The 23,994-nt window shown below is 45.6% G+C and overlaps 1 protein-coding gene across 1 annotated transcript in view; it reads right to left on the reverse strand.

Moving 5' to 3' along the window:
* The window catches only part of ADGRE1 (adhesion G protein-coupled receptor E1), a 49,233-nt gene that overhangs the window by 19,676 nt on the left and 5,563 nt on the right, over nucleotides 1–23,994 (reverse strand). Inside the window, exons 4-14 of the mRNA XM_045831220.1 lie at nucleotides 21,438–21,593; nucleotides 21,199–21,318; nucleotides 18,935–19,081; nucleotides 14,237–14,377; nucleotides 14,007–14,153; nucleotides 12,607–12,695; nucleotides 9,419–9,502; nucleotides 6,121–6,298; nucleotides 4,225–4,344; nucleotides 2,887–3,080; nucleotides 2,279–2,449 (exon numbers count right to left, since the gene is read on the reverse strand). Coding sequence (XP_045687176.1) covers nucleotides 2,279–2,449; nucleotides 2,887–3,080; nucleotides 4,225–4,344; nucleotides 6,121–6,298; nucleotides 9,419–9,502; nucleotides 12,607–12,695; nucleotides 14,007–14,153; nucleotides 14,237–14,377; nucleotides 18,935–19,081; nucleotides 21,199–21,318; nucleotides 21,438–21,593 — 1,547 coding nt within the window. The remainder of the gene's footprint in view (nucleotides 1–2,278; nucleotides 2,450–2,886; nucleotides 3,081–4,224; nucleotides 4,345–6,120; nucleotides 6,299–9,418; nucleotides 9,503–12,606; nucleotides 12,696–14,006; nucleotides 14,154–14,236; nucleotides 14,378–18,934; nucleotides 19,082–21,198; nucleotides 21,319–21,437; nucleotides 21,594–23,994) is intronic.

Consider the following 23,994-nt stretch of genomic DNA (forward strand, 5'->3'; position numbering starts at 1 on the left):
ATTTGAGAAAGGGGGCAGCAATATAAAATGGAGTAAAAACAGCCTTTTCAACAAATGGTGTTGGGAGAACTGGACAGCTACATGCAAAAAAATGAAACTCAAGCACCAACTTATACCATACACAAACATAAATTCAAGGTGGATAAAAGACTTAGATATAAGTCATGACACCAAAAAAGTCCTAGAGGAGAACATAGGCAGGAAAATCTCAGATATTTCACACAGTAACATTTTTACTGATATGTCCCCCAGAGCAAGGACATAAAGGAAAGAATAAACAAATGGGATCTCATCAAAATAAAAAGCTTCTGCATGGCTAAAGAAACCAGTATTAAAATAAAAAGAGAACATATTTGCCAATGATACCTCACACAAGTGTTTAATCTCCAAAATATGTAAAGAACTTACATGACTCCACTCTAAGAAGACCAGCAACCTAATTCAAAAATGGGCAAAGGACTTGAACAGACACTTCTCCAAGGAGGACATACAGAGAATCCATAGACAAATGAAAAGTTGCTCAATATGGCTAACTATCAGAGAGATGCAAACTAAAACCACAATGAGATACCACTTCATACTGGTCAGAATGGCCATCATAAACAAAGCAACAAACAACAAGTGTTGCAGAGGTTGTGGAGAAAAGGGGACCCTCGTGCACTGTTGGTGGGATTGCAGACTAGTACAACCAGTATAGAAAACAGTGTGGAATTTTCTCAAAAAACTAAAAATGGATCTGTCTTTTGACCCAGTGATTCCACTGCTAGGATTATATCCTAAGAACCCTGAAACACCAATCCAAAAGAACCTATGCACCCCAGTGTTCATAGCAGCACAATTTACAATAGCCAAGTGCTGGAAGCAACCTAGATGCCCATCAGTAAATGAATGGATCAAAAAACTATGGTACATTTACACAATGAAATTCTATGCAGCAGAAAGAAAGAAGGAGCTCCTACCCTTTGCAACAGCATGGATGGAGCTGGAAAGCATTATGCTAAGCGAAATAAGCCAGGCAGTGAAAGACAAATACCATATGATCTCACCTTTAACAGGAACCTAAACAACAAAACAAAGAAACAAGCAAAATATAACCAAAGACACTGAAATAGAGGACAGGCTGACAGTGTTCAGAGGGGAGGGAATTTCAGGGGAAAAGAGGAAGGGTTTACAGGAACAAGTGTCAAGGACAAATGGATAAAAAGCTAGGGGGGGTGAAAATGGGGGGAGGAGGGGAGGGCTGGGTAGGTGGGCTGGGATGTGAGTAGAAGATAGAAAATTGTACTGCAACAACAATTTAAATAAAATTTTTTAAAAAAGGAAGAAAAGGGTACTGATAGTTACCACCATATAGGATGGTTTTAGGATGTTAGGAGCATTCAATGAAAATATTTACATTACTCACAACTATGCCACAAACATATTACATATTGTAGGAGTGTTCGTTTTCATTATTTATTTTTCTTGTTCTCATTTTTGAGATGAAAGAACTGAGTTCAGGCTCAGAGGCTGAGTGGCTTCCCCAAGGAAACACAGCCAGGAAGTGATACAAATGGAACTTGAACTAGGTCATTGTTGCTCGGGATCTGATTCTCTTAAGTCCTAAGCATTATATTCCTCTAAGCAGCATTCAGAGCCTTCCTGGCAGAAGACCGAACCTCAGATCTGGCCTGACAGGCAAGAACGCTCACCACGGGACTGAGCAGGGTGTCCATCCTCTCTGCCAAGCTTACCCACTCACCAAGGCTCATTTCTTACTGTTTCCTTCCTGATTCTGTCATCACCTCTCACTGAAATACTTCTGAATTCCCACAGCGCAGCCTCTTGCAGCTTCCCTGTGCCCTCCATTTGTATGATTTAGTGAAAGAGACCTCTGGAACCAAGCTGTCCTGGGTTCAAACCCCACCTCCACCAATTACAAGCTTCATAACTAGGCAGACTGCTTAGTTACCCTATAAAATGTGTCTCATGTCTTATAAAATGGGCCTAAAAAAAACCACACCTCCCAATAAAGGGTCCAGCACACAATAGGTGCTCATTAAACAGAACCTGTGATTCGCATTGTGCCTGCCCCTATTTGGAGTGATTTCTTATTTGATATACAAATGGCATGGCTTCCCAACCAGAACATGCATATTCTCCGGGCAGAGGCAGGGCAACACCCCTTCCGGCCCCACGACTCCTTCACATAACACACAACACCACGTGGGGCTCACAGATGTTCCATCAACATTTCCAGTCAGGGGTGGGGATCAGAGCACAGGGGTTATATACTGACCGTGAGCTCCCCGGAAGCCATGATGACAGCCAGGTTCGCCATTCGACTACAGCTGCAGACAGTATACATCTCGGAGGCTTTGAGGACTTCGCAGCCAGACGGTGTCCACCTACCGCCCCCCACGTCTGTGCTCCAGGAAACACAGATGGGCCTCTCAAACTTCTGCTTTGGCTGAAAATTCAAAGGCCCTGGTCACCAGACAGTCCCTCTTGAATGACTCACTGTGACCGCTCAAGAGTCACTGAGGCAAGAAGATGCAGGTATGTGTGTTCTGTAGGGAATAGGGGGAGGGGGTGCTGATATTTCAACATGTGGTGATGAAAAGAAATGTCTTGGATGCCACACCTTCTCTATCACTGGCTTGGTTGTAGCTAATGTAATAAACACCACGTGCATGTTCCCACATCAGTGTTGCCTCATCTCACCTAAACCTTCTTCATTGAAGATGGAAAAACATCACACAGAAATAGAAGAGCTCATTCTTTTACAATTGGCTTGAGCTACTAGCAACTGCGGACACCTAACTGCCGAAAATGGGTTGCCACAAGAAGTGAGAGTTGGGCCCGTGAACAGGTAGGTAGGGGGCTCAGTGGGAGCCCTTTACAAACCTCGATGTTCTCCAGAGTGTAGACAACCGGGTCCGAGAACCCGTCTTTCTTCTCCCCCGTCATCATGCCCCCAATGATGTGAGAATTCATCTTCAACTTCCTCTTGGAGTTAGGGGTCAGAGGGTCTTGGAAGAAGCTCTCATCTAGAACAGACTCCATACCCGCAAAGGAGACAAAAGCCACCCCAGTGGTCCCTGCATGTCCCCCAAGTGGGAAAAAAAAAGAATTGTTTGCTTACTAGGTATTACAGCTGGCCCCACAAATGCATACACACATGTGCTTTAGTAGCCCCCGTTCTCTGCACCTTCACTGGCCCACTCTGGGGACTGAGACACCAGTGGACTTCCAGTTGACCCTCAGCAGAACCATAAAGAGAAAACCCCAAGGTGCCATCACCTGGAGAAATCTGGGCTACCTTGGAAAATACATTTGGAATCGTATTTTTAAGGGATAATTTAACCCAGCAGTGGGAACTAAGTTCCTGTCTCACATTTCTGGCTATTCTTATTCAGTCTCTTGGGTGGGCTTCCCCTCTCAATGCTGGTGGTCCTTAGGGATGTGTCCTGGGCCTGCTGCACCCTGGGCCCTCCAGAGAGCACACAGATCCAGGCATGGCTGACAGGGGCTGGCAGGCCAATTGAGTCATTATCTGGGTGCTTCTATTTTCTAAATGAAAGTTGTATTGCAGCACAGCCACATACTTTCATGCACATATTGCCCATGAACGCCCTTGCACCCAGACAGCACGGCGGAATAACTGGGATGGAGATCTGTACTGTCCTCGGTGCCTAAGAGCACACCCACCAGGCCTCTGCAGGCAAGCCTGCCACCCCCAGGACAGAGTGGCGCTGTCCGCTAGAAGTAGGGTATGAGCCTCACATGTAATTTTAAATTCTCTAGTAGTCACATTTTAGAAAAGGAAAAAATATATACAATGTATTAAAACAATTTAGCTCACATACAAAATAACATTTCAACATTCAGTCAATAATAAAATTATTAGTAAGATAGCTTATATTCTTTTTTTTTTTGCACCAAACCTTTGGAATTGGTGTACATTTTACACTCACGGCTTTGCCCCCTTTCAAGTGCTCGGTGACCAAACTCAGCCAGTGGCTGCTGTATTGGACAGTGCAGGTTTCGATACTCCAGTATTACGAGAGTATTTGTTTAATGTCTGACTTCCCCAGCAGATGGAAAGCTCCCTGAGGCCAGGCCTATTTCTGCCTCCATCGTCACAATTCTCCCACTGCCCGGCACCTGGGAGGTGATCAACTTACATTCACTGACTGAATGCACCCACGCCACCCTCCTCGAATCTCACAAGCAGGTCTGTACCTGTGGATTCAGATTCTTCAATTGTGGAACAGCCAATCTTCATCGAGTCCCCTTTGGCTTTCAAGTTAAAGGTCACGTTCTCTGCAGTGCATTCGTCCTTGATGACTCTGCTCTCAATATCTAAAAGGAAAAAGGGAGACTTTGCAGGACATCACCCAGAAAGCGGGTCCTGATTTTGGTTTCTGGCCAATGACACAGGTTTGCCTCCCTGGTTACAAGCCAAGGAAAGAACGGAAAGGCCAACTGATCCTGGGAATGAACTTGAGCACCTTCATGAATGACAGGTGGATGGCAGCAATAAACAAAGGTGAAACCCAGCTGCAGCTCGAGAAGTGAGCTCTCACACCTCAGGGGACGATGCATCGGGGAAGATGGGGCAGAAGTCAACAGGGATGGAAGGCTCCACAGTCATGGCCTCTGGCTACTCCAAATTTAGGCACGTTTTCCAAAGCCAAAGAAAATAAGAAGGGACTGGGGTGAGCCCAGTGTGTGGACGAGGGCTGGGGTTCTGCAGTCAGATGGTGCTAACTGGGAGGCCCAGCTCTGCGGCTCGCCAGCTGTGCCAACTTAAGCAAAGTCTTAACCTCTCTGAGCCTCAGATATCTCACCTGTAACAAAGCCATAATTATGGAACTCTTCGTGAAAACACAGTAGATAATGGAACCAAAAGTATCTTTTTAAAATATACACAATGTCATGCCCATTCTCAGACTCTCCACTTCTGCTCCCCAACCCAGCTTACTTCAAACAAAATCTTGTGTCTTTTCATTTGTTACAAAATGTGCATCTCCCTTTCTTTTTGACTCCTTCACATCAAGCCACACTGGCCTAGTGTTCCCTGAACTCAGCAAGTATTCCTGCACTTGCCCTCTCTCCAAGTGTTTACACGGCTCCCTTCCCCCAGGTCCCTGCCCCAGTGAGACTTTCCCTAACCATTCCGCTCCATGTAAGAGGCAGTGGTCCCTCCCAGCCTGTCCCCCTCTAGCCTCCTTGTCCTGCTGCATCTTTCTCAATAGCACTAGCTCTGTCCAGTATACCAGATGTCTGTCTGTCTGACTCAGCTCACTAACATATAAGATCCATGAGGCTGTCCTTGTTTACTACTGGTGGCACTTCACAAGATACTCTATTTCTACATTTTGGCCTTGTGGGTGCCCATCAGGATAGAAACCCAAAGGCTACATGTCTGATCCCAGAACAAATACTAGGAGTGGGATGCCATCATAAAAGGTCTACAGCACCCAGGGTTCCCAAGTGATCACAGATCACTCATGTTTGGGGTGTATTGGTCAGGAGAGGATCAGGTATGCCTTAGTAACAAACAACCCCAAATCTTAGTGGATTAAAAATAACAATCATTTCCCATTAGCATATTGGCTTGGGACTGTGCTCTCTATATTTTGTCCTTACCTTGAGACCTGCACAGATGGAGAAACTGTGATCTGAAACATGACCTGTCACTAGGGCAGCGGGAAAGAAAGCTCTGGAGAGTGTTACACTCACAACTATTCCATCCACAGTCCACTGACAGGGGCTAGTCACAGCACCCCACCTAACTCCAAGCCAGGAAACACCATCCTACCGTGAGCCCAGGAGAGAGAGCTGGAAATATCTGAACACAGCGATTGACTAACATCCCTTAACACCTGACAAAGAGTAAGCACTCAACAAATTCTTGTCCAAATGCAGTACCTGGCAGCACACTCTTAACACAGCACCCAGCACTCATTCCAGGAGAGATATTGTTAATATGATTGGACTTGCTTTGCTGTGAGTTCAGAGATTTGAAACACTTGGGGGAATGGTACATGAGAAAGCCATGGAGAATTACATCACCAAAGTCACTCCTCAAAATCAGCACCCAGGTGTGACCTTGCCGTGAAGAACATGTCCTACCTAAGTGCTCCGTCTGAACAGTCTGGCTGCCATTCGCTGAGGATTTCAGAAGAGCTGCCATTGTGGTGCTTTCCACACTCTCCAGCAAGACTGTGGCCAGGGTGGACACCTTGTCTTTGGTGAAGTTGGACCACACAGATGTTTGTTCAAGCACAGAGACGAAGTTCTCCGCTGTACTCTGCAAAGAAAGGGGTGTTTGTGCGCTCTCTCTCACTATCTGTGTGTCTCTTTCTTCTGTCTCTCTGTCTTTGTCTCTCTTCTGTGTCTATCTCTGTGTCTCTGTCCCTCCTTCTCTTTCTCTCTCTTTCTCCTCTCTCTCTCTCTCTCTCTCATCCATGAAATAGATGAAATAGCAGCTGTCCCCTCTCTTAGCAACAGAGTGGTCTGACAGTCTAGGCTGATGAAGAATTAAAAGGGCATCCACTCAGCCTCTTCTTCCCCGATTCAAGAGGCCCCACGAGGACTGCACATTGGTGCAGCCTTTCTGGTGTGCAGCAAGTCAGCCCCTGTAACAGCATAAGCTGCACACACCCTTTGACCCAGGCACTTCCCTTCCAGGAATTAATCCTTCCAGAAATAATTTAAAATTGTGCAAGGATCTTATTTGGTGATGCTCATTTCAGTGTGGTTACAAGTCAGCAAGCCTAAATGTCCAACAGATTGGTTTAAGCAAATAATAAAATCAAATCACAGTGCAGCTGCTAATAAAAGAATGATGTAGCATATCAATATGATTTAACAGCAAAAAGGCCTGTGAGCTATTGTTAAATAAAGCACATTACAGAGTGACATGCATGTATTATCTCATTTAGTTTTAAAAAACTACTTTAGAATTTTATATTTATGGTATTTATGTTTCTGGTTCATAAATTAAAAATAACTAACACTTAATGAGCCAGGTATTGTTTGAAGCGTCACATACTAACTTATTTGACTTTAGAAAGAGATCTATGAGTACAGGCTACAATTCTTTCTGTTTCAGATGAGGAAACAAGGACGCATTTAGTAGGTGGCAGAACCAAGTTTTGAACCTTGGAAGTCGGGAATCAGAGGCTGAATCCTGCTCAAGAAATGGCTTCAATGTCTGTGATACATTCACAAAGTAAAAAGGTATGGAAAATAAGCATGTAAATGTTACATTGGTAATGTCTGTGGGACAGAGTTAAGACCAGTGATGATGATGATGATGATGATGATGATGATGATATTGACACTATTCCTCTGATTGATTATTGGCAATAAATGGACTATAAAATGTGGCTCTGACCCCAACAACAAAAATATAATATGTATAAAGAATTCACAACCTACTAAACGCAGGGAAGAAACTAACTGAATCCAGTCAGAGGTTGAAGGAAATTAACCTAAATCTTAGCGAGGATACTAATTTCTATTTATCCAAATTAGGTGAAAAATTTTTCAATAAAAACTGGGTCAGGATGAAACTTGAGAGATGATTGTCCAGGAGAAGTGGGGTGCATGGAATTCTGTAACTTTCCCAGCTGAAGGCGGGAGTTTGGGGTCCTGCCCCACCCACACAGCAGGAAACACTCCACCAGAGTCGGCCTGGGGAAAAGTGGTCCTCACTTCCATGGCCAACGAAATCGCATCAAACTCCCTCTGGAATGTTAAATCTATTCTTCTTAGCTAGGATATTTTTTTGTATCCTCAGGAAAGTAAAAAATTAATAAAAACTAATCTAGCTTAGTTTTTAACTGTAATTGAGGCAAACAAACTCAATATTGGTAGTACTTTTGTATTAAAATTAAAAGGTTTTGTAATCTTTGGCACAATCAGGAAATCTATTGTTTGAAGGGTTTGGAACAATTTGACACATCTGAGAAGCTAACCAGCTCACCACATGATTTCACTGCAAAAAGCATTTAGACTTGTGATTTTAACATAAACAATTTAAGAGAATGCAAGTGTTTATAAGCTATATTAAAGCTTTTAAAATCTGAATTATTGTATTTAGACATTTGATTAGATTTGTGAATTCCTTAAGGACATAGTAACCTTGCCTTTTAGGTTGTAAATTTCCTCATTAGATACTTGAAATTTGGGGGGGAAGTAAGAATATTTATAAACATAGTATAAAATGTTTGAAAGAATTTTACTAAATTTGTAAAAAGTGGTTAATTATTTATATAAATTTAATCTGAAGACCCTATAAATGAATGTGCACTGAAGGAATAAGTATGTTATACTAATAAGTGATCTCTAAATTAATCAAATTACAAATGAAAGTGATATTCTTATTTTTGTACAAAAACATTTATAAATAAAATAGCAACATCCGTTAGTCCGACTTAAAGATTAAGAACTATTAGGTTTTAAATCTACAATGTTAATGACCCAGAAACCCCAGTCCCAGGCACAGACGCTGGCACAGCGTCAGCTCAGGTGCACGCACGCAGACTGGACGCAAGCATTCAGGGCAGCTCCACTAACGATCCCCAAAAGCCGGGGTGGCGGTAAGGAAATAAAGAGATGCTTTTCAAGTGGAAACAATCCAAATATTCTTTAAAGATGAGTGAGTAAACTGTGGTCCACCCACACAGGGGAACATCACTCAGCCAGGAAAAGGAGCGAGGCTCTGACACTCACTGCAACACGGATGGGCCTTGAATGCCTGGTGCTCAGTGAGAGAGGCCAGACACAGAAGGCCACACCGTGTGCGATTCTGTTTAAGTGACACGTCCAGAACAGGGAAACCCACAGAGACAGGAAGTAGATTAGTGGTTGCCAAGGACTAGGTGGGGTGGGGGTAGGGAAATGAGGAGAGATGCTTATGCAGGGTTTTTTTGGGGGGTGTGGTAAGAATGTTTTGGAACTATAGTGGTGATGGCTGCTCCATATTGTGACTGTACTGATATGTCACTAGGTCACCAAAACAGAACGTGGGGCTGTTGGTAAGGCATGGCACTAAGTAAATTGCATTATGTAACATTTTAAAAAGACACAACTATAATGAGAGAACAGATCAGGGATTTACAGAGGCTAGTGGAGGACAGCGTACTTGACTACAAAGGGGAAGTCCAAAGGAGTTTTAGGGGGAAATAGAACTGTTCTGTGTTCTGACCATGGTGGTAGTTATACCAATCTACTAAGGTTGTGCTAAAACTTGTAAAATTGAACAGAAAAGGGCAATTGTGCTGTCTGTTAAACATTTTTTAAAACCTTACAACTTTCATAAATTAAATGTGAACTCCCACCTCATCAACTATAAAATGGACTTTTTGCACTCCAAGTGTCCCCTGAGGTGTTCAAAACACAAACTACAAAGACACATCTTTACCTCCAGAGAAACAACAGTGGTTTTGTTTGCACAGGTCTCGTCCAGGACGCTGAAGGTGGCGTTCATCAGCGTACAAAATGACATCTGTGCAGAAGGAAGCATCCGTGAGCATTGATCTGCCCGTCTCCCGAGCACTCGAGGGCCCACCTGGGCCACCAAGCCCTCTGTCAGGATGGCCCTCAGTCCCTGAGGTGTCATGAGTCTCTAGAATTCTCAGGGAAATAAAAACACACCATGTGACCGAGACTGGAACCAACCACAGCACCTCTCTCTTCTGTGCATAAACATCAAACGTGAAGGCACAACTACACGGTGGGGTGAAATGATGGAGAGATGTGTGAAACCAATCAGTGTCTACACAGAACACCACTCAGCCATGAAAGGAGCGAAGCTCTGACACCTGCTACAGTGTGGATGGACCATGGACACACGATGCTCAGTGGGGGGAGCCAAGCACAGGAGGCCACACCGTGTGTGGTTCCATTCATGCGGCATGTCCGGAACGGGCACATCTATGCAGAGGAAAGTGGATTAGTGCTCACAAGAGCTGGGGGAAGGGATGGAAAATAACTTAATAGGTACAGGGTTTCTCTCAAGGGTGATGAGAATGTTTTGGAGCTAGAAGTGGCCATTGTACACGATTGTGCATGTACTAAATGCCCCTAAATTGTTGTAAAATTTTCCCAAAGCCCAGAGACTGAAGAAAGAGGCTGGCAGGTTCTCAAAGGGCTTCACCTCTCAGGGTGGCCTTCACAGCCTGCACTTGGAGACACGATTCCCCTGGGAATGTTTTTCCCAGGACAATATCCATTCCCAGTGTATTCTCCTGGAGTGGGGAAATGAACACTAAATAAGGGGAAAGCACCCTGTTTGGATGGATAATAAAATTTTTACTCATACTGCCTTTCCCCCATACCCACCCATGGCAACCCAGGGCCCCCCAAACTTTTCCAGGTTGCTGTGTATGGGGGGTGCACTCTGCATCTGCATCCACAAGGGCAATGTTCTCTTTGTTTTAGGGGGACAGATATATTGTGATTTCTATGTGGGGCCTCTGGACACCCCCTATTGCCCTTACTTGTGGGCAACCTTGGCCCCACCCCTAGTCTCAGGCAATGGCGGGAACCAGCTGGTGAGTTCAGTGGTGGACCAGGGCCAAGGGGAGAGGCAGAAATCGCTGGTCCTGGCAGAGCTCTTTCCACAGTTCCACCAGAACTGCATTGTGCCGCCTGTGTCGTTCCACTTGTTACTAGATTATTCCACCTCTGTCTACATGTATCACAGATGGGCCCCTTATGTTTCACTTTACTCTTTGGGGTAGAGGCGTGCTTAAGGCTCCTTTTTAGTTACAAGGCAGACTCCATCTTGACCCTATTCAGTTTCGACTAAATTTGCTATCAAATTCCCCACATCAGTCACCTTGCCCGATTATCAGACTTAAAGCAGAAGATAAAGGGCCATACCATTCTTTGGGGGCTGCCTGCAAAAAGTGATTGTTCCTACGAGCAGTGAATGCAGCTCTGTGGGTGCCTCAAACACCTGGGCATAGCCATCCTGTCTCCTTCCTACTTCCTGCAACAGGCTTCCAGGGACTGGCTTGTCCCGGTAGGTGTCCCTCATTTGGCCGGGCTCCCTGAATCCCATTATTATACAGTCCATTAAAGAACGATCTCCCTGGCCTTAGTGCTGGGTAACTGGTGATATTATTCATTTTTTCTCCATCAGGCTGGGAGAGAGAGATCCCATCAGCTCCTGTGTCCCAAAGCCTCACCATCCAAGTTGAAAGTTTTCTCACAGCTTTTGTTGAAATTTAGCCACAATATCTAGCAATTCAACTGAGGAGTATTCTCTGATTGTTGAAGTTTCTTGTACCAGGCCCTTCCTTACCACAATGGGCCAGATGATGCTCAGCAAGCAAAGGCTTCATCCAGCCCAGCCAGCGTTTGCAGGGGCCCCCTACTCATACGTAGTGGCTGCAAGCGTCCAACATAGGGGCCACCCTTCCCTACAAAGAGGCCATTGGCCAACCCAAACTGACCCCCAGGAAAAGTCTTTCCCCTATCCCATTCCCCCAGTCTCCTGGCTGGCTCTCCATTTCTTGGGAAAATTCCTGGAGCCAAGAGGCTGGTAACTCCAGAATGACATCAAGAGTCTATTAGGGGAACTTGTGGACAGAAGTAGCACCTGTGGGCGGCAGCAAGATGGCAGATCTCAGCCCTCAAAGGGGACGGAGTTCGATACTACAGCCTCCAAGAACACGGGTGGCTGGTAACCAGAGGCACATGCTGGTTAAACCCTGTTTAGTCCCAAGCAGAAAACAACTTAATGGGCCCTCTCACCTATGCAAGAACATTCATTTCAGGCAAAACAGACCCTCCCACCCACCCAGGGTGATGCTGGTCAGCTTGCTTTGTTAGACAGCAATGGTCATGTTAAGACCCAGAAATCACTTTGTCTAACAACTACACACTTTAAAATGATTTAAATAATGAGCCTTTTACATGTGTTTTACTGAAGTTTAAAAAAACAACAGTGGCCCAAAGTGCATGGGAATTCCTAAGAAAATTTCCAAGCTCATATTTAAAATAGTGACCTCAATTCTTGAAGACAGTCATGAAGACTTGACTCGATACAATCACCTCATTAGAGAACCAGGACATCCACATCCCTCTTTGGCTGGCCTGGGACTGTGTAACACCCACCCTATATCACATACATACAGCCCCAATACTGTCACTGACAGTGAGAGTCCAACATCATTTCTTCTTTTAGTAAAAGAATCACCAAGTTTTAAATAAGCAAAAGTCTTCCCTTCTCAGCTTTCCTTTTCACTATGTGACCATGTCACTACTTTCTGGCCAATGAGGTATAAGTAGAAGTGATACTGTGCCAGTGCTTTTTACTTCCCCTTCTCCCCTGCCCACCAGCTGGAATGCAGATGTAATGGTAGGAGCTGCAGCAACCATATTGGGCCACAATGAGAGAGTCTTGTGTTAATGATGGCAGAGCATTATGGAGCCACCATATCAGCTCTCAGAGCTTACATTCAGACTTTTACAAAGAGAGAAATAAACTGCTGTCTGTTTTAGGACACTGTTATTTTTACCTTTGTTAAAGGTGCAAACAATACCCTATATAACTGGCTTCTAGGAAAACCTCAATAGCTATGAACCTTCAAAAATACTTACCTGTTCAGGTTCTACTGCTACTCCCTCTTGGCATAGCATGACATGCTTATTGCTGGGTATCACATCTTCTTTACACTTGAAGGGAACCCCTGGAAAGAAAACAAAAGCAACTAAATCAAACTTAACCACAGCAAGATATGACTGAAGGCAAGTCTGATTGCATCACCTGTGATTTAAAATCCATCCATTGCCATATTATTACAAGAGTGGGCATAAACATACTATACACTACAACATCAGGGACTCTGAGATGTTTTAGAAAGCTCCAAATTAAGCAAAACTAAGTAAAATATTGTTTAGAGATACATACAAGGGAAGAAATTTTTTTCTTTTTATTACTATTTTTTAATCTTTGCCCAGGGATATGTTTATTGATTTTAGGGAAAGAAGAAGAGGGGAGAGAGAAACATTGATGTGAGAGAGAAACATCAGTCGGTTGCCTCCCATACGTGCCCTGACCCAGTATTGAACCTAAAACGTAGGTATGTGCCCTAACCAGGAATCGAACCCACAACCTTTTGGTGTATAAGATGATGCTCCAACCGACTGAGCCACCTGGCCAGGGTAGGGAGAAATGTTTTTTTTTAAGTAGGGTAATTAAAAACACAAAGCTCGGAGTGGTTCCCTCTGGGGCAGAGCCAGGATGTGGAATGGGGAAGAGCATGCAGAACGCACAAGGACATTGAAGAGACTCCACTTCTTACATTGGCAAGGGCCTCAGGTGAATTCATTTGATTGCTGTACTTCATTGCTTCTATTGACGTTGCCTATATTTTAACATCTCAAATAATCCATAACTTAAAAATTTTAAACCTTTCTGCTTCCCCATTGTTCTTGGCAAAAAGGCTCCAAAATTCTTTGCACAGCTCACAATGTCCTGCAGAATGTGACCTCTGCCCACCTTCTCAGACGCAGCTAATGCCACTTCCCTTTGCCCATCTCTGTGGCAGACTCGGGGCCTTTGCACATAATCTCCACTCTTTGTCTAGATAATTCCTACTCTTCCTTCAAGCTCCAGCTTAAATGTCATTTTCTCAGAGCATATTAAATATCTCGCTAGTCACTCCAAAGTGTGCTAACATTTTTCAGGGGTCACGCTCACTGTGATCATGATTATACCTGTGCTCTCTGCTTCCTTCTCTAGAGTGTAGGCTACATGAGGGCAAGTTTCATGCCCATCACCTCCTGGACTGAGTTCTCAGTACCTAGAGCAGGGACCTGTTTGAATCATTAACTAATTAATAGACGTCCCTAAAATAACTGATTGAATGAGGAAATGAATGAATGAATGAAGAAATAAAGAACATGTGGATGAGGTAAAAGTAAGAAAAGGATCTAGAGGTTGGGTACAGTGAGCAAGACACAGATTCCATTGCCAAGACACACAAGGAGATAATTACGTTTGCAGCTGAAGTTGCCATATTCCCATGAGCCTTCTGGGTTGGGACGAAAGCCCACACTGCAGCCACAGCTGTAGGAGCCCAGGGCATTGGTGCAGACAGAATTGGGGCCACATGGTGATGGATCTTGGACACACTCATCAATATCTGCAAAGAACTTGAGACCATCAAACAACTGAAGGAACAAGGAGATACTTTTTTCCAGGGATGTCAGACAATCGTCCATTCACCTGTACATTCCACCTCTTGCTCTGTGAAGTTCAGCTGTCCACTGCTTGGTGCAAAGCCAGAGTGACAGGTACAGAAGTAGCTCCCCAGGGTATTGGTGCACGTTGAATTGAAAGGGCACATATCCAGGCACTCGTCAATGTCTGTGTGGTAGAGAATGGGTGTGCATGAGGCAAAGCTGGCCAACGAGCCAGCAAAAGTCCTGCTTCCCCTTCTGAAGCACAGGACTCATTTCCCAGAACCCTCTGCATCTAGGTTAGGCCTGCTGTAACCCACCCCACCATTCTTTACATTGTTTCTGTAAAGGATGACTTGTCAACTAATATGTTAAGTGCAGATAAACAGCCTGTTTGCTTAAGAATTCTAGGAACTAACTTCAAAATCGGCAGACTCCAACCTCCAGACATTCCAGCTCAACCAGTTACCTGAACAGAGGTGCTGATGTGCACACAGTCCCCACAAGACAGAACTTGCAACCCTTCCCTCCAATTCCTTTGTTTTTCTTCCTCGTCCCTCATAAAAACACCGGCCTGCATCCAGTTGTTAAGATGGTCTTTGTGACATTAGTCCACCATCTTCTTGGGCTGCCACCTGCTTTCCTTTCACCAGCCCTCATCTCTTGTTTATTGGCTTTCGAGTGGCAGGCAGCTGAACCTGGGTTTGGTATCAACGTGACTAGTCTTCACTTACGTAATGTGACAGCCCATGACATTTGTCACTTCTGGGCCAGTGTGGCCAAGAAGAGGGTGTTCCTTCTCACTCTTGACCTGCTAATAGCCAGGACCAGGGATTCCAAGGTTTTGAGGGATAGAAGAACCAAGAGACACAAGGAGGTTGTACCCCTATTATCATCTTGTGGAGGACGCTGCCAATTAGCCCGGTGTAGCCACATTGGATTGTTATGAGAGTAAAAACTGCTAATGTGTTGAGCTTCTTGCTCTCAGCTGGGGGCACTGTGCCTCCCCAGGGAACATTGGGCAATTCTGGAGACACTTTTGATTGTCACAATTGGGGGAGAGGTGCTAGGGAGATTTGGTAGGTAGAGGCCAAAGGCCCTGCCAAATATCCTACCATGTACAGGACAGCTCCCCAAAACCAAGAACTATCAGGCCCAAGATGCCAGTAGTGCAAGGGTTGAGAAACCTCAGCCTAACAAGTACAGAGTGATGTCAGGTCACAGGGGCAATGCAGGGTCACCACTCCCTCTGATGGTCTCTGAGTCACAGAGGTTGTATGTGGCATCGAGTGCCCTAGAGAAAATAATTAAGAGGGAGGCAACAAAACCTTTCATATTTCTCTATCAACTCACAGAGCATGAAGAGTTAATAGGCAATGTCCACTAGTCACTTGAGGAGGTACCAGATACGTTGCACTGGGCATTACCACGGAGTGCTGGGACAAGAAGCCCTCGGGATATGAATGTGGACTAACTTGGAGTCATCAAAGGATGTGAAAATGGCCCCTAGCTGGAAAACATGGGGAAGTGGTTTCCTCTTGGTGTCGCAGAAAACATCTCTAACCAAGGAGTGAGCTCCCCATTTCCAGACATATTTAAGCACGGATTAGGCAAGCTCTTGTCAGAAATAGCAGAGATGGAATTCATATTTCACATATGAAGCTAGTCTAGGTGCATGATTTTCCAAACTTTTTGACCAAGAAAACCTTTGTTCATGTGCAGTGAAACCCAAATAGGTAAGACAAATGAAAGAGATGATGGTATGGCTGAAGTGGGGGTGGAGGTCCACAGTTTTGCTTCCTTGCCCTTGATGGGGATTCTGAATAGCTTCCCTGAAGCCATTAGAGCTGTGTTAGCGATCTCTCTAAAATCCCTTTCAACTGCCTTGCTCTACCGTTCTGCCTCTAATGAGGTCAGCAGCTAGTGCAGGTCAGTAAGAAGGACTACCCATTTCTAATGAAACGAAGCACGGATCTCCTCTGGGGGCTGAGGAATGCAAGTGTGTTCTGCAGTGTAGCAGAGACTCTGAGGATGGCCTCTATCGATACTTTCACTTCCTGTGCACACACACTTCCCCAGCAAGATGGGGAGTTCATTTCTCCTTCCTCCAAACATACGCGGGCCCTGTGACTGCGGCCAGTAGAATGTGGAAGAAGATTGCTAAGCACGGCCTACGAAGACTGGCATTTCTGCTTTCTGACTCTTTAAACTTTTCTTCTTGGAGACCAGCTGTCCAGCTATGAGGAAGTCTGACGAGACATGTGGAAACTCCCCCAGTGAAAATTTGGGGTCCCAGGCAGAGACCAGCACCAACTACCAGCCACATAAACAAGGCCATTTCAGGCCTGCCAGCCCCCCTGGTACCCCAGAAAACCCCCGTGGTCAACCTGTAAAATCATGAGCTAGAGCAAAAGGTGGCTGTTTTATGTTTCAGGGTCGTTTGACATGCATTGAGAAGCCATCCCATGGCTGGGAGCATTACCTGCACAGTGGAAAGCCTCCGGGTGCTCGGGGGTCCAAGCTTCAAGCGAAATGAACCCAGGAAGGCAGGAGCAACTGTATTCTCCTGGGATGTTGGTGCAGACAGTACTGGGACCACAAAGAGTCACGTTTCTGGAACATTCATCCACATCTAAGCAGAAAATTGGTCCAAGTCATAAGGATGAAGGAGGCTTAGGTGGTAACAGCAGTGCACAGCCCACCAGGGACAAAAGCCCAGGGGTTTCCCTGACCCCCTGTCTCACCTTCTTACACGCACTTTCATTGCTGTGGAGAGGAAGCATCAAGGGGCATGTCTGTGACCCACACGCACTGAAGCAGCTCCCCACGGCTCAGGGTAAAATCCAAACCGCATTAGAACATGCGAGACCCTGAGAGTCTGCTCCAGCTCAGCTCACCTCCCTCATCTTCTGCTCCTAATCCCGCATAACTCGTGATCCAGATTCACTGATGCCCTGCAGGTTCATGAAGGCTCCTCGCTCTCACCTGTGCCCGTCCCCTTGGCCTCAAACTCATTTACTCCCTTCTTTCCCTGGTGAATGTCAATCCCTCTCCAAGGAATCACTATCTTTAATAATAATAACAACTGAGATACTTTAGAGTGAAGGGCTGGAGGGCATGGACGTCTTGGGTTCAAAACCTGGCTCTGTCCCTCACAAGCTGTGTGTTACTGGGCACTATGGACTGAATTATGTCCCCCTAAATTCGTACATTGAAGCACTAACCCTCAGTGGAATGGTATTTGGACATGACCCTTTGGAACATAATTAGGTTTAGGGGAGGTCGCAGGGGTGAGGCCTTCACAATGAGGTCAGTGCCTTCATAAGAAGAAGAAGAGGCCCAGGGCCCTTTCTCTCTCTGCCACGTGAGGACACAGCAAGAAGGCAGTCAGTCATCTGCAAGCCAGAAAGACAGTCCTCACCAGAACCTGCCCACACCTGCACCCTGACCTAGACGCCCAGTGTCCAGAATCGTGAGGAGTAACGTCTGTGGGTTAAGCCCCAGCCTGCAGAATTTTGTTACAGTAGCCTGAGCTGACCAATGCACTGGACAAGAGACTTTATCTGTGTGTCTCAATGTCTGTCAAATGAGGAAATAACAGAACCCACCCCAAGAGGACTAGGTGAGTATTTGTTACCTAAAACAAAAAATAAACTAACATGTTGAGCTTTCTTTTCAGCAGGCACTGAAGTAGACCCTCTACCTGCATCAGCTCAGTGAATGCTCAGAGCAGCCCTGTGAGGTGAATATTAATGTTATTTCCATTTCTTAGGGAACAAAACTGAGGCTTCACAATTGTGCAGCATCGCAGAGCTGGTGAAAGGCACAACAAGGATTAAAATCCAAGTTCTGTTTAGCACTGAAAGTTTTAGATGACAGCTTCCCAGGATGTCTCGAGTCCCAGTCTGGACATACGGAGATAGAATTGAGTCTGCTACATGCCGTGCCTCCTGAGTTGCTAGAGTTCGCAGCCTGACTTGGAGGCAGTGTGGCATGGTGGCTGGGAGCATGGTGTGACGTCCCCTCTAGGCTCAGTTCAGATGCTGCCTCTCCTACCTCTGTCTCTTGGACCTTGGGGAAGTGGCTCCACCACAATGAAGGCTATGTTTCCTCGTCTTTAAAGTGGTTATAAAATATCCCCAATAATACCAGGTCGTGGGGAGGACTGAAGGAAGTGACATATGGAACAGCCTGGCGCCTTGGCTGAGATCCTGCCTCCAGGCCTGTGTACCTGCTGTTCCCTCCTCCTGGAACACCCTTCCCCAGATACCCAATATCTTGCTCCCTGGATTCCTACACATCTTTCTCAAATATCATCTTCTTGATGCAGCCTTTGCTCTGTTAAAATTAGAAATCCACTCCAGCACTCTCTATGTGCCTTCCCTGCCTTATTTGTCTTCATTGTCTTTAACTATCCCTGGCACAATACATTCAAGCACTTATTTTCTTTGTCATCTGTCTCCCCCATACTAGATTATAAGTTACAGGAGAACAAATATTTCTGCCTATGTTTTTCACCACTGTATCCACCATCCTTAGAACAGTGCCTCAAGTCTAGCAAGTGCTCCAGAAGTATTTGTTGAATGAGCGCATGAATGAATGAAAGAGTAAATGAATGATTATTGGCTTCGGCTTTGCAGATGAGGCTTTGAACTCAGCCGAGATCCACGCTGATTCCTGCCTCAGTACTGCTGCCTTTGCAGACAGGCTTGGCCCTGATGCCTCAAGAGGCCCCTTCGCCTACCTTCACATGTCCCTCCTGGGCCATGGAAACTCGTGTTTCCACTGCTGGATTCAAATCCTGGGTTGCAGGCACAAGAGTAGCTTCCAAAACTGTTGTGGCAGGTTGCATGCTGCGGGCAAGCTCTGGGATCGGCACACTCATCCACCTCTGTTGAGTGGAAATGAAAACCCAGGTGTAGGCAGGTGAGAAAGTGAGCACACGAGGCTGCAGGCAGGAGATCCACTGTACATGTTGCTAACTGGGGACACAGTGCTGTTGCTCCCCGATACCTGTCTTCCCCCTTCTTCCTATCTTCCAGGGAGAATAAATTTTGGGCAACAGTGTGTAAACAAAGGGTGGCGAATAGTTTCAAAACATAATGATCATAAGTTACAGAGATGTTGATGGTCTTTCAGTCCTGCCTTGTCCACACCCTGAGAGGCGGACTGTGCAATGTAACAAGGTTCTGCCACTCCTCTCTTTAGGATGGGGAGCTGTTTCCCGCCCCTTGAATCTAGCTGGCCCTATGACTTGCACTGGCCAATAGAATGCAGCGAAAGTGATACAGTGCCAGTTCCAAACTTAGACCTCTAGAAGTTTGTTTACTTCTACTCATTCATAGGAACAAGCCCTAGACTGGCCTAATGAAGAATAAAAGACAAAGTGGAAGAGAGATGGATCGCCTCAGACATGTGGACAGCCCAACCAAGATCAGCAAAGCTGACCTCCAGCTGACCACAGACTCACAAACAAGCCCAGCTGAGACCCAAAGAACTGGCCCCAACACCCAACTTCAACTGCCAGGGCATGGAATCGAGAGTTCAATCGATAGTGGTGGTTTTTAGCCAGTGACTTTCAGGGTGATCTGTTAGTCAACAAGAGCCGACTGCCACAAATGGACTAGAGAAACCGGAGATGACTCAAGTATCTCTGGCTCCAAGCCAAAGGGACACAATGAGTCTGACGACTCCATGCCTTGCTGGATGCCGCCACCCTGTACAGACGAGTGTGGAGAAGATGGGCTGTGCCAGACTCGGAAAGGTGGAGCCCTGTCTCTTGGTGAGAACATTCTGACTGCAATGTGGGGATGGAGTCAAAGAGGAAGACTGGAGGAGGGGAGAGGCTGCTGCAGCCACTGTGATGCGCGGACCAAAGATGGAGAAGAGTGGGCAGACTCAAGACCGTGTAGCAGGTCAACTCCTTAAGACACGACTTGATATGCAAGGAGAAGGAGGATCAAGGGTAACCCTCAGATCTTCGTTCAGGGAGGGACCTTGTAGGAGAAAGTTCTGAAGTGTGGGTCTCCCTGGCACAGAATGTCTCTGCCTGAGAACTACTGACATGTGAAATGGGATCACATGTAGATGTGAACAAAACCAACTCCATCTTTGTGTCCCGATCTCCTTTCCTGCTGTGACCACCCTCACTGCTCTAGCAAGCACATCAAAGCCTTCTAGTTGATGATTATCTGTGTTTCTTAAAATATAGCCATAAATATTTTTGTCAGTAATGACTGGAATGCCAGGACAACCATGATAAATATCAAACTGGTGATAGTATCGATTACAGGCACCCATCCACCACAAGACCTCCAGGAGGAGTGGCCCCGGGCACTACTGCATTCCTTGTCCCTTCTCTTACCCATCATTAGCACCTGGGTTATACTATAAAAAAGCACAGTAACACGGGTCTGGTAGCGAGAATAATCTGCACAGACGGCTGGACTGTCTGTTCTGCTCTGACCCACTCTCCCTGTAAGTAAATAACCCTATGACAAATTCTGCTATAGTCTATGGAGTTACCTGCTTCATTCTTCAGTCTGAAATGAATGCCTCATTATGGTGGCCAATACACTTTTGCCCACCATCAGATGAATTTTGATTGTGGGAGGGTGTCCTGTGCATTGGAGTATTTAGCAGAATCTCTTGCCTCTACCCACTAGATGGCAGTAGCACACACAACCCCACCACCATCACCTGTTGTGATGATCAAAAATGTCTCCAGACATGGCCAATGACCCCTGAAAGATCACTCTAGGGACACAGCTACCTGTACTCTCAGGTACTGCCTGACCTCACTGCTTAACTCATAGTAGGGACTTAATAGGAGTCCAAATCCCAATTCTTCCACTTCAATAGCTGTGTGTTTTGAGCAAGTGACTTCATCTCTCTGAGCCTCATTTTTCTCATTCCTAAAATAAGGCTCATCATCCCTATCTCATAAGATCATCAAGTGAGGTGATTCTCCATTAAGTAGGTAAATGAAGAAGAGCAGGTCCTCCGTACCTTCACAGCGGGAGTTGTTAGAGATGAATCCATCTCGGCAGTGGCAGCTGTAGCTTCCCAAAGAGTTGGCACACTCAGAATGCTCTGGGCAGACTCCGCTGTCGAGGCATTCATTGATGTCTGTGGAGCATAGAGGAGAGTGGGCAGATGAAAGACTGGCTGTGTGAGGTTAGGAACACACATGCCCAACTCAGTGGTAGCTGTCAGCCAAAGACCCACGCAGAGCCCAGGAGCATTACCTGTGCAGGAGAAACGGCCTGGCTTTGCCGGGACCCAGCGATCTCCAGTGGGAGAGGAGAAACCAGGCAAGCAGCTGCACTCGTACCTCCCTGGCAGGTTTTTGCAGACTGAGTTAGGACCACATGGTGAGGAGCTTAGAGAACATTCATTTACATCTAGACAGAGAAAGAATTAGTTACAAATTTGCCTCATTTTATATAAAAGACATCTTTTCCAAAGATGGTCATAACGTCATCCATTCCTTCTGCCCTTCATTCAGTGTAAATTTGGTATCCCTCCCACCAAGCAGCAGGCCTGTGCTCCCTCCCTTGAACCTGAGCACACTTGTGGCTATGGGGAGAGCGACACCAGGTCACACAAATCATTCATGTTCTCTTGAGATGCTCGTTCTCAGAACTCAGCCACCATACCATGAGGAAGCCCGACCAGCCATGACACAGTGGCCCACGTGGAGAGAAACCCAGACGTCCAGCCCACATGCCTGGTGGAGCAGCTGGTCAACAGCCAGCACCCGTTTGCCAGCCGTGTGAGCAGGCCCTGTTCAAAGTGGGTCCTCTAGCTCCCTGAGACGTGAGGACTGACCCAACTGACACCGCATGGAACAGACAAGCTGTCCTCGCCAAACCCAGCCCACACTGTAGATTCATTCAGGAGCAAAATACATGATTGTTATTGTTTTATGCACTGAGTTTGCAGTGATCTGTCACCCAGGCAAGAACACCCTGCAAAGGCACCGCTAGAAACTCACTCACTGAAGCGCCTACAGAATTGTGCAGTCATGGTACCACCAGGTGGCCCACTCAAAGTCTCCTTCATCCCTGCTCCATCAAACCACCCTAAATAAACACTCACCACGCACCTGTCATGCAAATAAAACTTTGAGTCAACTCTCCTAAGCTCTCTCTGGGCTAATTGTGCCTCTCACTGAAGAGAAATCTGGAGCTCTACTGTCCACCAAGGTAACACCACAAGGATATGCATCCCAGCCTTGCTTGAAGTTGCAAGACGTTAGAAACAGCCCTGGCTGGTGTAGTTCAGTGGACTGAGCATGGGCCTGTGAACCACAGGGTTGCTAGTTTGATTCCCAGTCAGGGCACAGGCCTGGGTTACTAACCAGGTCCCTAGTACAGAGCACGTGAGGCAGCCACACACTGATGTTTCTCTCCCTCTCTTTTTCCTTCCCTTCCTCTCTCTAAAAACAATTAATTAAATCTTTAAAATAAATAAAATGTTAGAAACAACCTAGGTGTCTGTCAGTAATAGGATGATAAATCTGGAGTTAACATAAGAATGAAGTAACATGTTCTTTCACTTGACAAAATTCTATTGAATTCTCACAAGGTATCAGGCACTATACTGGGGACCAAAGACATAAAGCAGACAAAACCCTGGCTGTAGTACTCATCATTTTCTAGATGAAGAATGTTGCTTTCACCTCAAATTTAAAAACCAGGGCCCACCAGCACTACTGAGCTCACTGAACAGCCCAAGAACTGTAGCCCAAAGAAGGGTGTTTGGGGCTCCCAGGGAACTACAATGAGAGGAATGGGTTCTCTTACTCAGCTAACTCCAACTGTAGGTCAAATCCGGCCCTCCGCTTGTTTGTGTAAATAAAGTTGTATTGGGACACAGTCACGTCCATTCACTTAAGTCTTATTTATGGCTGCTTTGGCAATGCAGCTGGAGTATCAGGTAGGCACGACAGAGATCAGGCAGCCTGCAACCTCCAGAGTATTTACTGTCTGGACCCTGACAGAAAAAGTCTGTGAACTCCTGCTCTCATTCAAAAGCACAGGCATATCCGTATTGTCAAGAGGAGAACTGGGGTCTAAATATAAGAAAAGCAGACAAAGAACTTAACTCATTCTGGGAACTACTTGAGTTTATATTATTTATGTTAATAGTAGCTCCTGGGATGGTGTATGTGCCTAGCACACTGCAAATATTATTGCATTTAATCTTCCCAACCACCCTTGGAGATAGATGCTCTTAAACACCCATTTTACAGATAGGAACATTGAGACTTAGACTAAATACAGTTTCCCAACACCTCACAGCTAGAGTGTGGTAAATAGGTAATGTGGCTGAGAGACCACCATGAAAGTCAGAAAGACCTGGGTTTGAATTCCAGTTCAACTACATGACCCTACACAAGTCATTGCAGCTCTTCAAGCCTCAGTTTCCCCATCTGTCCAATGGAGAAGCATCCCACTGCTACACTCAATCCCATGGTAAAATATACCTAAAGCCCTTCCTATGGAGCCTGGCACTCAATAAATGTTAAAAAAAATCTTTTTATCTGAATGGAGAGATAAGAGAAGGATCTCAGAATAAAATTAGTAGTCATTTCTGAATATTGATAAATAGCATGATCTTTATTTCTGTTTTCATTATAATGCTAATCTCCAATCACTGGAAATTTTAGTGACTAGGAATCATTTTTAAGATAGAAAAAAGAGAAAGATAAAAGAAGGAAGAGAAGATGGGGAGAAGGAAGGAAGGAAGGAAGGAAGGACAAGAGGAAGGCGGGAGAGAACAATGTTTGGGGAAAAGAAA

This window comes from Phyllostomus hastatus, unplaced genomic scaffold (genome assembly GCF_019186645.2).
Source record: "Phyllostomus hastatus isolate PE091 unplaced genomic scaffold, TTU_PhHast_1.1 phas_contig_159, whole genome shotgun sequence".
NCBI classification, from domain to species: domain Eukaryota; kingdom Metazoa; phylum Chordata; class Mammalia; order Chiroptera; family Phyllostomidae; genus Phyllostomus; species Phyllostomus hastatus.